Source organism: Chinchilla lanigera, unplaced genomic scaffold (genome assembly GCF_000276665.1).
Source record: "Chinchilla lanigera isolate Chin_1 unplaced genomic scaffold, ChiLan1.0 scaffold00097, whole genome shotgun sequence".
NCBI classification, from domain to species: Eukaryota; Metazoa; Chordata; class Mammalia; order Rodentia; family Chinchillidae; genus Chinchilla; species Chinchilla lanigera.
The window spans coordinates 7,755,915-7,771,917 of record NW_004955498.1 but is presented as its reverse complement, the minus strand read 5'-3'; the positions used below and the strand labels follow the sequence as shown (position 1 = coordinate 7,771,917).

At 39.4% G+C, this 16,003-nt stretch overlaps 1 protein-coding gene across 5 annotated transcripts in view; it reads left to right on the top strand.

Moving 5' to 3' along the window:
- The window catches only part of Gabra3 (gamma-aminobutyric acid (GABA) A receptor, alpha 3), a 231,802-nt gene that overhangs the window by 132,866 nt on the left and 82,933 nt on the right, over positions 1–16,003 (top strand). For all 5 annotated transcript variants that reach the window (XM_005406450.2, XM_005406448.1, XM_005406449.2 and 2 more), the window contains exon 4: positions 14,346–14,413. In XM_005406450.2, the coding sequence (XP_005406507.1) occupies positions 14,346–14,413 (68 nt within the window). The remainder of the gene's footprint in view (positions 1–14,345; positions 14,414–16,003) is intronic.

Genomic DNA, 16,003 nt, shown 5'->3' with positions numbered 1-16,003 from the left:
CTGCCACATTAACTCATTCTGTGCCAAAGAGAAGGAGACCATATCTCAGTCGGAACACATTAACCTATGCGGACTGTGATGGAGTCTGTCTTGGGGAGTCCTGAAGTAGACAGAATCCTACTTGCTGAAGGACACCTAGTTACTGCCATGAAATCTAAACAGAAGCACATTTAGGTGATAAAGGGCCATTTCTGTATGTGCCTCTTTGTGCACGTGTGCAAAGCGTGTGATGAATTCAACCCTATCTGGAACAGCTGAATTATATGATATATGTTCCTGAGCTTTTGCAAATATTGCTCAATTGCTCTTTAACATGACTGTACTAATTTTTACCCCGTCCAGCAGTGTGTAACAACACTCTTTGTTTCACTTTCCTCCCCATAGTTGGCACTATCACACCTCTATACTTTGGCAAGTTTCTGCCTGTGGAACGGTACCTTCTTTTAGTTTACATCTCCCTGACTGTCGAGAGCTAAAAGACATCTTATGTTCATTGGGCACTGAGAATCTTTCTTTCATAAATTACTTTTCCTATTTAAGGTTTTGAATATACTTGCAGTTAATACTTAATATATAGTGAGAGATGGGGTTTGCATTTTACCCATGGATAACCTATGGTTTCAGCACGTTTCTATGGTGGTACTGAGGACTATATCCAGGGCTCTTACACTGAACATCCCAAACCCTTTGTTTTTTTTTTTTTGTTTTTTTTGTTTTTGTTTTTGTTTTTTTTGAGATAGGGTCCTGCTAAGTTGCTCAGGCTGAACTCTAATTTACAGTCCTTCTGTCTCACCCTCATAGAGTGCTGGGATTACAGGCCTGTGCCACCACACCTGGCCCACACATTTTTTAATAGCCCGTTCTTTTCTTACTGATATGTAATAGCTATCCTGCCATATATCAAATTTCCCATATATTCGTAGGACAATTTCTGGGCATGCGATTCTGTTTCTTTGGTTTGATGCATAGGCTCATTTGAATGGGAGTGTTTGTGCTTGCTTTTACCTTAACATTCAATATTAAAGTTTTGTATTTTTGTGCTGAGGATTCAGCTCAGCGGCAAAGTGCCTGCCTGGCAAGTGCAAGGTCGTGAGTTCGGTTCCTGGTACCAGAGAAAAACCAAAAAAAAAACACAAATAAAGTTTTGTATTTTTTAAAAAAGAATGTATAACATGTACAGTTTGAATGACCTTTCGTGATATACAACAATAAGACTATCAACACAGTAGATATAGAACAGTTCCATCACCTGGAAGGACTCCCGTGTGCTTCTCCACTGTTAGTCACTCATTCCACTTACCACTTACCACCAGCCCTTGGAAACTGGCAGCAACTCATCTGCCTTCTGTCCCTTAAGTTTTGCCTTTCCAAAATGTCATGCAAATGGAATTAGACAGTATTCAGACTTTTCCGGGTGGCTTCTTTCACTTATTAATTCACATTGCAATGCATCCCTGTTCTTGCATCTGTATCAGTAATTAATTCCATTTTACTGATTATTCTTTCATTGTATGGTTACATTAGACTTTACTGATCGACTAGTTCAAGGACATTAAGGATATTTTCCTTATATTGCAGTCTTCGGTGATTATGAATGAAAGTATTATAAACATTCACATAAGTTTATATGTGACACAGTACTTTACATTTGTTTGGGGTAAATATCTAGGGGTAGGATCGCAGAGTTCTATGGTAGAAACACATTTACCATTAAAAGACATTATTAAAGTATTTTCAAGGCAGTTCTACCACTTTGAATTCCCATCAGTAGTATATGAGAATTCTGGCTGCTTTGCCTCCTTAAAGGCCTTGGTACTACGGACTGCAAATATATGCTGGAATCTAATTGTCTCAAATTATGGTCATAATTTCCATCCCCTGCTTGCACTTTATTTAGTTCTTTTGCAAGAGTTTTCTCAAATGCTTGGGTCTTTTATTGAATTTTGATAATTATGTATATATTCCAGATAAAAGTCCTTTGTGGTATGAAAATGTTTCCCCCAATCTTTGACTTTTATTCTTTTAAAAATTTATTTGAAGAATGTTTTTTAATTTTAATGAAGTATAACGTAATACTTTGTTCTAAATTTTATTTTCTTTTATAATACATAAGCAGGCCTTTGCTTGACTCAAAGTCTCAGCTGTTCAGAGTTATGCTTCCTCCTAGTTTTACAGCCAGGTTTTGCACTTAGCTCTGTTGTCCATTTGAAGTTAGCTCCAAGTGAAGTAATGAATTAGAGTCATATTTTGGCCTATGACTATTTAGCACAATTTTTTGGCAAGGTTATTCATTTTACACCATATTATCAGTGTAGTTGAAAATCAGTTGACCATCTTGTATGAGCATATTTCTGAATTCTCCATTCTGGCCCATTAACTTGTGTTTGTATTCTGTCACCCAGGTACACTGTTTCGATTGACATACTTTGATAGTAAATCTTGAAACACTAAATGATTGTGTTGGAGTATTCCACATTAGCACATTTTTAGAATTCACTTAGTAATTTTAGTTTCTTTGCATCTTCCTATAAGTTCTAGAATCAACGTGTGAATTTCCACCAAGACAAAATCGCAACAAATAAACAACAAGAAAGAGTGCTTGCATTTTGTTTGAGACTGAGTTCAAGCTGTGTAGATCTGTTCTGCCCTTGGTTGTCCTGACTGCTTTCCGTACCTATGGGCTGCTGCCACCAGAATTTTTTTCTTTAAATATTTTTGGAAAATGCATCTCAGAAAGCAGGCCCACCAATTGGGAATGCTCTGAGGAGAGCGAAACAAAGGTAGTCCATTGTGCCTGTCCTTTCCAGAGGGCTACTGAGTTCTTGGAGAATAAGAACAGCATGTGCTGCTCCCTCCAGAGCTAGAAATTTGCACTCAAAACACAAAGACAGGAGCTGGAGGATGGCAGACAGTAAAGGGATGGTACACAAGGCCACTGTACTCTTTACCTCAATCCCAGCACTTGGGAGGCTGAGGCAGGAGGATCACCATGAGTTAGGAGGCCAGCCTGGGCTACATAGCAAGACCCTGTCTTGAAAAAACAAACCAAACAACAAACAAATAAACAAAAATAACACCTTACTTCTGACAGTTTTCCCAAGCCGGTAGCTAGATTCCATACTCTGCCAATTTTAGGGGTATCACTCCTCTTTTTTCAGGGGTATCACTCCTCTTTTTTTATTCATAATTTTTGGCTTTTCCTTTTGTTTTGGTAGTCAATCTAAGTAGAGCTTTAGAGCTTTAAAATATTTCCCAAAAAAGTCTTTTCTTTTGTGTTTTAGATCTATATATACGTGTCTCTTTTTATTTTTAATTATTAAAAGAGTAGATTTTAAATGTTTTCACCATCAAAATGCTAAATATGTGAAGTGATGACCATGTTAATTAGGTGGAGTTGACTGTCCCACAATGCAAATATATATCAGAAAGAAGTTTTTAATTTCACTGATTTCCTGTTTTTCTATTTTTGTTTTGTTTTCTAGTCTATTATTTTTGTTCTTCTGCTTGCTCTGTTACTTTATTCCTTTTCATTTTTCTGATACGTAAGATATTAGTTTAGATTATTGAGTTAGATTTCTCTTTGCTTATATAATAATTGAATGGTATAAACATTGTTCTTGTAATTTTTCATTTTAAAGAGAATAATAAAAAATAAACAATAGCCAAATACCAGCAACATAGACAAAAGCTAAACAAAGCAAAAACAATAAAAATGATACAGGGTTTCAGAATAAAATGATAGGAATTAACAGTGGTTGTTATATTACATTTAGTTGATTATGTTCTGTAACATCCCTTGTGATTTCCAGATATTTTCATTTTTCATTACCATTTTTATTCTTTTAGGGACACTGATCATAATTTACATTATTTAAATTCTTTTAAATTTATTAACGTTTTCTGGCCTACTTTGGTAAATTTCTATTTTACTTGAGAAGATCAAATATCATTCTCTTGTGGGTGGAATATTATATTAATTTTTTATAGTGGAATATTTATATTAATTATTAAATTTCTATTTTACTTGAGAAGATCAAATATCATTCTCTTGTGGGTGGAATATTATATTAATTTTTAGGCTATGTTGATTCACATCTTCCATTGATTTAGTACTTTTGTCTGTACCTATTCTATCAATTGCTGATAGTGGAACATTAAAGTATCTAACAATAATTTTGGATGTTTTTATTCCTACCTTGAATTCTGTTAATTTTAGCCTAGCATATTTTGAAGCTCCATCATTACATGCCTACACAATTAGCCTTGTGATATTTTATCTGTGATTTAATGGTGCAAATCCCTTTCTGGCAATTATTCCAATGTTTATTTCATGCTGTTAATATAGATGTCACATTTCTTTTTTGACTAGTGTATATATTTTATACATTTTCCATTTCTCCCTTTGCCTTTTTCATATTTATGCCTTTCTATTTAAAATATTCTTCTACATATTTAGTCTTTTTTTTTTTTTTTTGGTTTTTCTCCGGTACCAGGAACCGAACTCACGACCTTGCGCTTGCCAGGCAGGCGCTTTGCCACTGAGCTAAATCCCCAGCCCTATTCTTCTACATAAAATATAGTTGGCTTTCTTTACATAATCTGACAGTTTCTCCTTAATTATTGTCTTTGACCATCTACATTTAATATATTTATTCATGTGGCTGTGCTTATATTTATCATTTTATTATGTGTTGCCTTTTGTCCCCTGTATTCCTGTGTTCATTTGTTTCCTCTTTCTTGTCTTCTTTTGGCATATTTGAATATTTTTATTATTTTATTTCAGTTCATGTATTGCTTTTTTTTTTTTTATCTTTTTGAGACAGGGTCTCGCTATGCGGTTCAGGCTGGTCTCGAACTCACAGTGATCCTCCTGCCTCAGTCTCCTAAGTGCTGGGATGACTGGTGTGCATCACCATGCCTGATCTAAGAGGGTTTTTTTTTTTCTTCTGTTTTTTTTTTCCGGTACTGTGAATCAAACTCACGACAGGCAGGCGCTGTGCCACTGAGCGAAATCCCCAGCCCCTGAGAGTTTTTTTTTTAGATATGAGATTTATCATGTACTGTGGGGGTTTTGAACTTTAGAGTGAGCCTTTGAAAGTCTTCTTCAGTTAAAATCATTCTGCTTGCAGCAAAGTACACAATAAGATCAGTCAGTTCACTATGCATATGACTTCAATAATGCACTTGTCCAATCTATTATATCAATATTCATTAAAACACATAAGACAAAGTTGTAATATTTTATTTCAGCAGTCATACCTATTTTAATGAACTGAGCAGGGAAAACTTTTATTTTTATTTATACAGAATGTCCAACTCTATTGCCCTTTGTAAAATTCTGAAAAAAAATGGAAAGAATTCTCAATAACCTAATTTCCTCCCCGGTGTTATTTTCCTTGAGTTTAAACAACTTTGTCTATAATTTCTCATATAGCAAGAAATTCTATTGTCTAGAATTTCTTATATATTTCCTATATAGTGACAGATTTTCTTAGTCTGTCTTATGTGGATGATGTTTTTTTTTTTTTTTTGCATAATTCCTGAAACATATTTTTGTTGGACATAGGATTCTGGGGTTTATGGTTATTTTATTTAAGCACCTCAAAGATGTTATTCCACTGTCTTCTGCCTTCTGTGATTTAGGTTAATGTATTTTTGGACTTTCACATGCATACTATTATTTTTCAATACCTTCAGTCTATATTTGTTTTTACCTTGGTATTTAGCAGTCGGATGTAATGATGAGATTACTAAACATGATTTACTTTAATCATTCTCTTTGGTGTCTGGTAAACTTCTCTGAACATTTATGGGTCCTATCAAACTTGGGAAGTTCATGAACACTTTTTCTTCAAAGCAATTTCTTTCTGCAGTAATTTGCTTCATCTTTCTTTCTGGAAGCCCAAAGTTGTGCCTGTTAGACCTTATGTTATCCACAAATTCTATCAACCATCCTTCAAATTCACTGGCACTTTCAGTGCTGATCTCAGTTCTGCTATTGAGACTAACTTTGGTTTGCATTTTCAAATTATGAAATTTCAACTTGGTTATTTGTATATTCTTAAGTTTTTAAATTTTTAAGTTTTCTGAGAACTTTTGTCTTTCCCTTTATTTCAAGTATCTTTTCATTTATCTCATGGAGCATATTTGAAAGAGCTGCCTTAAAGTCCTAATCCTTCTAATGTCTGGATCATCTTGAAGTGGATAGTTTTGATTGTTCCTTTTCCGTCCATAGCTGATAACTTTGTCCTAATTCTCGCTAAGTAGTAGTACTACATTGTTCCAGGACATTTGAATACTATTATGTAGAGTTGGACTGTTTTACAATGCTTTGAAGAATGTTTATTTTTTCTTGTATATTTTAACAGATAATCAATCGCAGTTAAAGCCAATCCTACCTTGCCTTCTGTGGGTAGCAGTACTCATCTCTTAAAGTTTTCAAAGATTTCTGCTCTGCAGCATTGGTTTAATTCAGCATGTGTACCACTAAGGAGAGAGCCTAAGACTTGAGCCATGTTTTCAATCAAAATTCTTATTTTAATTATCAACGTCTTTGCTCTGCAGCCCTAAGCCGGTCCCACACTTCTGCTACTCAGAGATTAGCCTAACATTTAGGTAGTAATTTTTAAAAATCCTAGTGTAGGGGCTGGGGATTTAGCTCAGCCACACAACGCCTGCCTGCAAGCCCAAGGTTGTGAGTTCAATTCTCAGTACCAGAAAAAAAAAAAAAACAACTAAAAATCCTAGTGTAATTCTCAAGGTTTTTGCTGGGGGTCTTGGGTTTGAACAACATAAGAATGGGCCTGTGAGTTTGGTGGTTCAGACACAATGCATGGGATTTCCGTGACTTTCTCCACTCTGGGATTCTCCCACCCTGTCCAGCCTAAGGGAGATCTTTCTTTTGATTTTCTCCTCAGATGTGTGAGGTGCCACAGTCCCACCTTGTAGTTTTTCCTTTGGATCAAGATTGTGAGGGGGAAAGGAAACGCTGTCTTGTGAGAAGCTTCTTCAAATTTTACCCTCCAATATTATCTATTTGCTCTTGTTTGACTTTGAGCCTTGGTGGTTGCTTTTTACATTGTGTTCAGAGCTTTTATTTATAATCAGTGAAAGTGAAAGGCTATAATATGTTTTCTCTGCCATGATAGAAACAAGTATATTTTTGTTTTCCACCTTTTTTTTCTTGGAGTTGTTTTAAGATTGCTCCTACCGGAACCTCCATCTCAAATTTGACTTATAATAATAGTTTGAAGATTTTTCTCCACTGTGGCACTGCTGATGCACTTCTGGTACAGCAGGCCACTTGGCTTAGTTCCTAAAGCCAAGGCAATGTCTTTGTATAGCATGTCGTTCCCCTACCTTTGAGTCACACCTCAGCTTGGAATGCTGTGCCCTGCAGCCCCAAATACAGTCCTATCCCAGGCATCAGTTCAACTTCACCTTTTTCTTGGCTCTTTTCTTTTTTTAAAATTTTTAAATCTATTTTATTTAATTTTTTGGTGCCAGGAACTGAACTCAGGACCTTGCACTTGCCAGGCAGGTGCTTGTGCTGCTGAACTACATCCCCAGGCCCCTTGGCTTTTTTCAAGGAGTCCTTCAGTTTTGTACCCCACACACTGAGCTTGTATCCACTTTTCTCTTTCATATAGATGAGTTTTAAACTCTTTTACTATAATTTTTACTTTCAAATTCAGAACTTCAATTTTAATACTGCTCACTTCTTTGTTTCATTTATGTTCAGTGATATTTTCATATTTTCTTAGAAGCAACTAAATCATATATTATCTACCATTATTGTGTTGTACTGCTCAGTTTTACTGTTGCTGGGACGAAGTACCTGACACCTGCAACTTGAGGAGAGGTTAATTTGGCTTATGATTTCAGAAGAGTCAATCCGTGGTCATCTGGATCTGAGGCAGGAACATCATGGGAGATGGTGTAGTGGAGCAAAGCTACCAGCTCATGGCAGCCAGAAAGAAGAGTAGGGGGACAATGCCTACAGGAAGGGATCAAGGACCGGATATAGACCCCAAGATCACACCCCCATGACCTATGCAGACACCCAGAAGTACGCTTTCCTAATCCCCTCGGTAGCACTAAAACCAATTAGTTAGACAATCCAGCCTAACTGTCACATGTGTGTTTGCAGCAGAGGGGTTATAAGGAAATGTGAAGTTACCTATGGCATCTTATCTGTGAGCCCTAAATACTTCTTAAGAATGAAAGTGTGTCTACCTTTGGTAGTCTCTTCTAATATATTATATCTTTGGAAACTGTAACACTTCAATATTGAAATCATAACACAATCAACTCATTTTTACAGATAAGAAATCTAAGGCATAGTTAATTTGAAATAGGACTACACCTGCCCTAATACTCATGTTCATATATTCATGGTCTTTCCACTAGTTAATGTTAGATTTGCGGTAAGAATCTGTAGGCCCTGGAAAAATACCAATGCACCCTTTTAACAAGCGGGAGTATTTCACTACCACAGCTTGTACCACGGCCTTCCAAATTCAGACTCAAGGTTTTCCTCGCTGTGGACTTTCGCCTCCTCCAACCTTTCCCTGTACATCTATACCCATTGAGTTGATAAATGAAATATGTGTTGGCGCTTTGCTATTTAAATATCGAGTGCCAGGCTGAGGGATGCGATGATGACAAAGAATGTGGAATATGCAGGGTGATGACTCAAGAATCAGTGTTCTTGTCAGACCAATGAATGAAGTGGAGTGATCTCACTGATTCTTACCCGCTACCAGCTGTATCTGACTTGGGACTGAAAGGTTACTTTTGAGGCCTCTAAGATACAGTGGAACCTTCACTACAAACTTATTTTGTTCTTCGATTTTGGAAACGATGGCCACATTTGTGTTTGTGTGGGAAACAGCCATGATTGTGTTTGCCTCCCAATGCAGTTTGCAAAAAAAATAAAATTTTGCCAAACGCTTCCATTTATGAACCAAATTGTTTGCAAATAAAAGCATTTGTAAACAGAGGTACCACTGTACCTGCAAATTCTGGGAAGAAGTTTGCTCTACATTATTTTTGTGAGAGTCTTGATTCCAGCTATAGTAGTATAGAAGGGGAGCTGGAAAGTTAAGGTGGTAGTTATTGTGGTCTCCTTGAACTCTTGCAGTATTTCTCCCTGGTATTGCATTATAAGTGCGTTATACTGTGTGTACTCCTTCCTTAAAATCCTCAGAAGAACATAGCTGGCTCTTAGTTTTGCTGCGCACTCCAATCCTAAGGAATGTATGGAGTAGCACGAGCGAGACTGTGCCAGATTTCCAGCATACCAAATGACAAAAGCTTGGAAGCTAGCCCACACAGCCTGCAAAGCGGGTTATGAAGCAGCCACAGAACTCACAAAGCAGCTCAGAAGTTGTGGCAGAATATTAAGTAATTTCTGCTTCCTTAAGCTACCTGTTGATTCTTCCAGAGATTTTCTATGATGAATGATACAGAAGGGTACTGATGAGTACATATAGTATCTCAGTCCTAAAAACTTGTCAAAGACAATTGAAAAGGCCATTGGCTTGAGATCAGAACACTTTAATTCTCATTTCGGGGAGTTTGTCCAGAAGTCATTGGAACTCATTCCCTAAGTGACATAGCTAGTCACATGGTATCTCATTTCTAGGACCCTGTTCCCTCTATAAGATGAAAAGTATGTACAACAATAAATAATCCTTTTCCCCAATTCCTTGCAGTTTGAAAGTGAGAAGACAAGTTGGTCAGTTGTTCTCCTGGTAAAACAAACAAACAAACAGCTCTCAAGTCTCACTATTATGAGGAAGAATGGCTTTGCAATGGGCCCATAATGAGATACACAGGGGTAGTTGGCTTTTCTTTATATCATTTATCTCAAGATCATATGTCTCATGGAATTGTGCCAAACTTTTATCACAAAGTGTATTTCAGAGGGTTGGAGGGTCTGCCAGAGCCAGAGGAAAGTGAATAAAGGATAACGAGGGTCAAAAGAATGAAAAAGTCGAGACATAGTCTAAGAAAGCTGGGCTGCTTAGTTTGAAAAGGATGAAGAAGAACAGACATGGGTGTACAATACTCACTTTCTTGAAATCTTTGAAGCTCTTTAGATCTCAAAAGAAACAGGGAGCACACTTTGTCGTGTTGATCCAGAGGGCAGTGCTAAGATGAAGTTCGTGTATGCATGCTGGGGTACACCAGCTAGAATTGGGAAACCTACAAAGACTGCTTGCTGACCAAATTCAGAGTTCTCAGGGAGAGAATTCAAGGTTTCTTGGGCATGTTTTTGAAGTTAAATTAGATACAGCTTATTGTGAGAATACACTCAACAAAAACACTGTAATCAGTTGCTGATTGACTGATAAGATTGGCTTTTTCAGATCAGCAGGAAGCAGAAATACTGTGGGACCTCGTCCCTGTGTTCTCCAACAACAGTAATCTTGGTGAGGGTTAAGGGTGTATGTGTGTGTGTGTGTGTGTGTGTGTCCCCACATATTTAGGTGCACTTAATGCATATATGTGTGGGTTATTTCAGGACTATTGAAGCACTTCCAATACTGCAGTACATTTTTGAATGGAAAAGATAATTCACCTTTTGTTTCTTACAATTTTACAATTGCTTTAGAAAGTTTTTCTGGGTCTAGTATGTCCTGCGTGGAATATTGTATTCAAATTTAATTGTGACCTCTTTAATTAATTAATTCAGTTTGATGCATGTAATTGGCGGTAAGGTAATTAGAGGCCATTGTACCATACAGTAGGCAGATAGGCATTTGCTTCATCACCCAATAAGCTTTACACTGGAAGGAAATTACATTCCCAAAGTGAATGAAGAAATAGCCAAGGAGCATCTGTAAGCAGTGGTGAAAAAGAAGCTGCTCTTTGCATTCAGTTAAATGAAATTATCAACTCCTAATTTTTTCTTCATGCTAAGGAGCTGGGGGGCTACATGCATGCTCCCCTCTATGTCTGGGGCCCAGAATATGAACTCAGAGCACACCTCCACCTGTGCTGGCAGGATACCAGGAAGAATTCCTTCTCTGCACCCTCACTGCAGGAGGGATTTCTAGCTCCTCTACTCAGAAGATTATTACCTCTCTTTTTATCTCTTAGTATTATTCTCTCTCTTGCTTTCCCATTCTCCTCTCTCTGGTTCTTGCTACTTCTTGTTTCTACCACTGTATGTCTTTTATTACTTTCTTTCTTTTGTTCTATTCACTGTCTTATTTCTTCCCATCCATCCTGTATTTCCTTCTTTGTCCTCTAATCGGCTCCTCGTAATCTTGCTCTTTTACCTTTCTTTTTCCCCTCTGTCTTCTCCCATCTCCCTTCATTTCACATTGCTTCCCCTAATTCTCTTACCTGCCAGTCTTCCTGAATGGGCTAGAAATAGAGGAAGGAGTTTAGTGTCCAGTATACCAGTCCCAGTGCTAGAATAAACTTCCCAACCATCGTTTGCTGCTACAAAAGCATAGCTGAAAGAAAAAAAAAATCTTGTGTAAGGCACTCAGTAAGTGAGGGGGGGAGATCCGGAACCTATACTTTTCATCCAGGCTAAGGTTGCTGGTTACCGTCACTTCCTTTTCTATCCACAATGACTCTATTTTCCCTTAATTAGAGCAGCCTGCCGCCACTTGGCTTTTCTACTGGTGTCCTTAGGACACAGGCTGGGAGCAGGGGGAGGAAGGATGTTGGTGAGAGATCTTCCTTTGTCACTTCACAGTGGTTTTATGTTTCTTCTTCTTTTTTTGGTACTGAGAATTGAACTCAGGACCTTGTGCTTGCCAGGCAGGCTCTGTGCCACTGTGTTACACTCCCAGTACTTGTCACTTTTCATTGGGCAGTCTTTCCCGATAAGTCTAGTTCTACCATACACATCAGTTTTACAGGCTTTCCTCATTTTTCTGTCTTCCTTTCTTCCTGCAGGCTTAGTTACCCGTTGGAAATATGCATTACTGTCTTACAGTTCTCCAGTTCCATTGGTGAAGAAGGTTGTTCTATGTCCGTAATGGCTTGTTCATCATTTGGGATTCCAGTGTGATTGTGATCTCTTCCGTTGACTGGTTTTGTTTCATGGACTTTGGGGCAGGGAAATTGGAGATCATTATGCCATTGTGTAGGTATATTTGCCTTTGCTTTGCCAGCCAGTGAGCCTACCCAGGTATGTGAGAGGGACACACATTTGGAGATCATGTTATGGATTTGGGGGTGTGGTTCTGTGCCTTCAAGTACAAAAATAGCTCCAAGGGAAGCCTCTGTTCTCAATGAGAACCCAACTGCTTAAAATGCAATTTTAGTTTCAGAGACATGTTATTAGCTGATTAATCTTGGGAGTAAGTTGTGTCTTTTGGTGAATTGATTACAGCGTTGATTATTACTAAATGATACTTATAGTCTCTCCTAAAAATGCAGTGTTTGTGGGTAAGTGCAAGGGCCTTGAGTATACAGAACACGGTAGTGCCTCAGTAGTGCCCAATATATAAGGCCTTAGGGACAGTTCTGGAAGGCGAGAACTTAGCAAGATATAAAACACATCCCATGAGGATCCAGGGTTGGAGAGGAAGCAATGTGAAATGAAGGGAGATGGGAGAAGACGGAAGGGAAAAGGAAAGGTAGAAGAGCAAGATTATGAGTAGTACATGTAGAGGAGGCAAATGCCCCAGCTCTGCATGAAAGAAAAGATGTAGTACCTTAGACTGCACTTCTCTGCCCCATTAAATAGATACTGAATCTTTTGTGGGGTCTGTTGATGCTAGCCGTGTTACTGATATGCTCAGTGGGACCAGGTATGCCGACCTGGAGTGGGACTTTCTGATTTAGTGGAGCGATGAGGCCTGTGGTAGGCTGGAATGGGCTTTTCCGGGATGGAGCAGGCTGTCTTGGCTTGTGCTCTCTTTGAGATATGCAGGTGTGAGTGGGCTGGCTGGGATGTAGTGAGATAAACAGGGATGACAGAAGCAGGAAAAGAGAAACCCAACAGTGAGATTACTGTGCTTCTTGGCAATCTGCTGTGGCGTGTGTGTGTGTGTGTGTGTGTGTGTGTGTGTGCGTGTGGGTGTATAAGTGTGTTCCAGTATTCAATTGGCTGAATCCCTAATTTGGCAGTATTAGGAGGTGGGCCCTTTTCAAGGTGATTGGAACATGCATGGAATTAGTGCCTTTATCAAAGAGACTAAAGCACATTTCCTAGCCCCTCCCACTGTGTAAGGATACAGAAGGCACCATCAGTGAGGAATGGGCCCTCATCTGAAATCAGGTCTGCCAGTAACTTGACCTTGGACTTCGCAGACTCCAGAGCTGTGAACGATCATTTCTATTGTTTATAAATTACCAAGTCTAGGGTTTTTGCTGTGGCCAACAACAAGCAATAGACTACTCAATGTACAAATCTGCAACTCAGTCTACAGAGAGATTAAAATAATAATAGTATCGTTCTCCAACATGGCAGATATGTGATGACATTCATCCAGCAACACAAAAATGTTTAATGAGCACCATATTACTAACAAGCCCCTATTCTATGTGCTTAAAATACAGAGACAGAACGAGGCTGTTGCCCTTCAGAAGCTCTTAGATTGGATAGGAATGCAGCCAAGTAAACAGTGCACTTAAGGAAAATGAGTGCAAAGAGCGTGCACCAAGTGATATCAGTGATCTCCAAATCTTGGTCATTGAACCCAACAAAAGTTTATTAGCCATTCATGCAAAGTCTCTTGTGGACCCAGCCAACTGTCCCAGGCAGTTGTCCTCCACGTGTTAGTACATCATTCCCGACTATTTTAATCTTATGGCAGCACCACGTCAACATACGTTTCCACAGTCACTCTGGCATAGAGGGTCTTGCATTCGACATTAACAATTCCAGCCTTAGGGGGACTGATTACTTCTTCCCACAACTAGAACCTGTCATGCTACCCTTCCCTACTTTAAGTGGTCTAGGGATCGGGAGTACAATGATCCTGTGTTCCTGGAAGTTGAGGAGAATTGGATCTTGCAACATTTGTAAACTACCACAGTTAAGGTAAGCACAGTGTGAGAGCCCAGGGTGGGTGAATATCAGGGATCTCCAAGGGCCCTCTTTGAGTTGCGTAGTCTGTGGATCCTGCTGTGATTTTCAGCGCTATCTAAGAGTATACCTACTTCATACCTAAACCTCGCATGTTCTCTGTGAAGGAGTAGTACAGGTGAGAAGTTTCTTGGGGGGCTTCCTACAGCTGTGTCAGACCGAGACACCCTTCCGTGGGAGTACAAAGTTGTCTGCCTTCAGAGTACTGTGCTACTGTATCGGACTCTGTCTCAGTGAGGGCATCAGACTCTCATGACACTCAGCTTTTCTACTTTGTTTCACTCAGATGCAGTGACTGAAGTCAAGACGGACATCTACGTGACCAGTTTTGGCCCCGTCTCAGACACTGACATGGTAAGTATACGTCCTGAAAAGCTAAAAATGAAAGATGATGCAAGAGATCAAAGAAAACAAAACCGGGATTTTCCTCCATACCTGCATTTTAAGGAGACATCTTGTCTCATCTAGAATCCCTGGTCTCACCGCCCTATATTTAGCCAAATCAATTTTTCCTGGTCTCCTCACCGATTCACATATGAGGCACATACGCGAGATCCAATACCTTTCTATTCTTCAAAAACCCGGCTTGGCTCCTTCTCCACTGCTAAATCTTCTCTGACCGCTCCTTTCCCTGTGTTCTGCCACCACACACAATTGACACAAACAAGTCATGTGAGAAGAGTGTTGTCGTAGGGAATCTTGATCAAGCAGCCTGTAGCATCACCCAAGAAGTCTGCTCCTTGGAGCTAGCTTCCATTCACTGGGGATCGGGACTTACCAGGGTGATGCAGAGTCAAAGCTACTTTTGGAAAGTGGTCCTTTCGTGGATGTGGGCAGGGGGAGAACGTCAGGATAGACTCAAGGGACATGGAAGAGCACAGCAGAGCGAGTAAGGACGTGGCTTGGGAGCCATCTGCAAGGATTGCCCCTCTCCTGCAATTCTCTTCTGCTGCAAAACAAAGAATGCAGTGGGGAGTTGAGGCGGGAGACTCCACCTTAAAAGGCCTCCTATCAGTATCTACTCGTATCACCTATTGGATTTAGTCATCATATGGAGAAGCAAAGAAGGAACTAACTGCTCTGTGTGCCTGGGGATTTTTGTTAAATGAGTAACTGTGTTGAGAATAAAAACTTTAATACCTGGGTGAATATGTTCCTATCATATGAAATGTCCTTGTTCACTACTTAGCTTGTTTCTATACATCTGTTTTCAGTAGAACTGCTACTTCTCGGGGGCGAAGGCTTCATTCAACCTGCCGTGTGAATACAGTTGTGTGGGGAAGTAGTAGGTAATATACAGCCATTAAGTGGATTCGAGTAGGATGATGAAAATATAAGGGTGTCATTTTAGAATGATTTATCTAGTAGTCTGCATTGAATGGACCACAAAAGGCACAATCTGATGGCTGAGAGTTGATTTAGGCATGTTGATTTTATATGACTCTTCAATCAGCAGCGAGGTCTACGAGTCAGTTGGAGAAGCAGACTAGTTCTAAGAGGAGGAAATCATCAGGATGTGAGTTCTTGAAAGGCCGGGCAGGGAGGAGAGAGAGGCCTGAACTTTGTCTTTCAAGTGTGGAATAAAGAGAAAGATACAGTGAGCGCCTCTGAACTACTTGAGGACAAATACCGAGTCTTCAAGGCTTACCTGGCACTTAGCAGAGCACTTGACAGACAGAACCCTCAGCAAAGGGCGTTTGATGTATGAAGAATAGAGAAGATGGTAAGGAGTCCTGTAAGTCTCGATTGATCCCTCTCAACCTGTTGGCTAATGCTCACAGCTTCAGATGCAGGCACGCATTAAAATTGTTGCCAGCTGGTCATTCAGTAAGTACTCCTCAAGAGCCCAGCTTTTCATTAAGGGCTCTAGGGGTCTCTGTACTCAGAGAGAGAGAGAGAGAGAGAGAGAGAGAGAGAGAGAGAGAGAGAGAGAGAGAGAGAGAG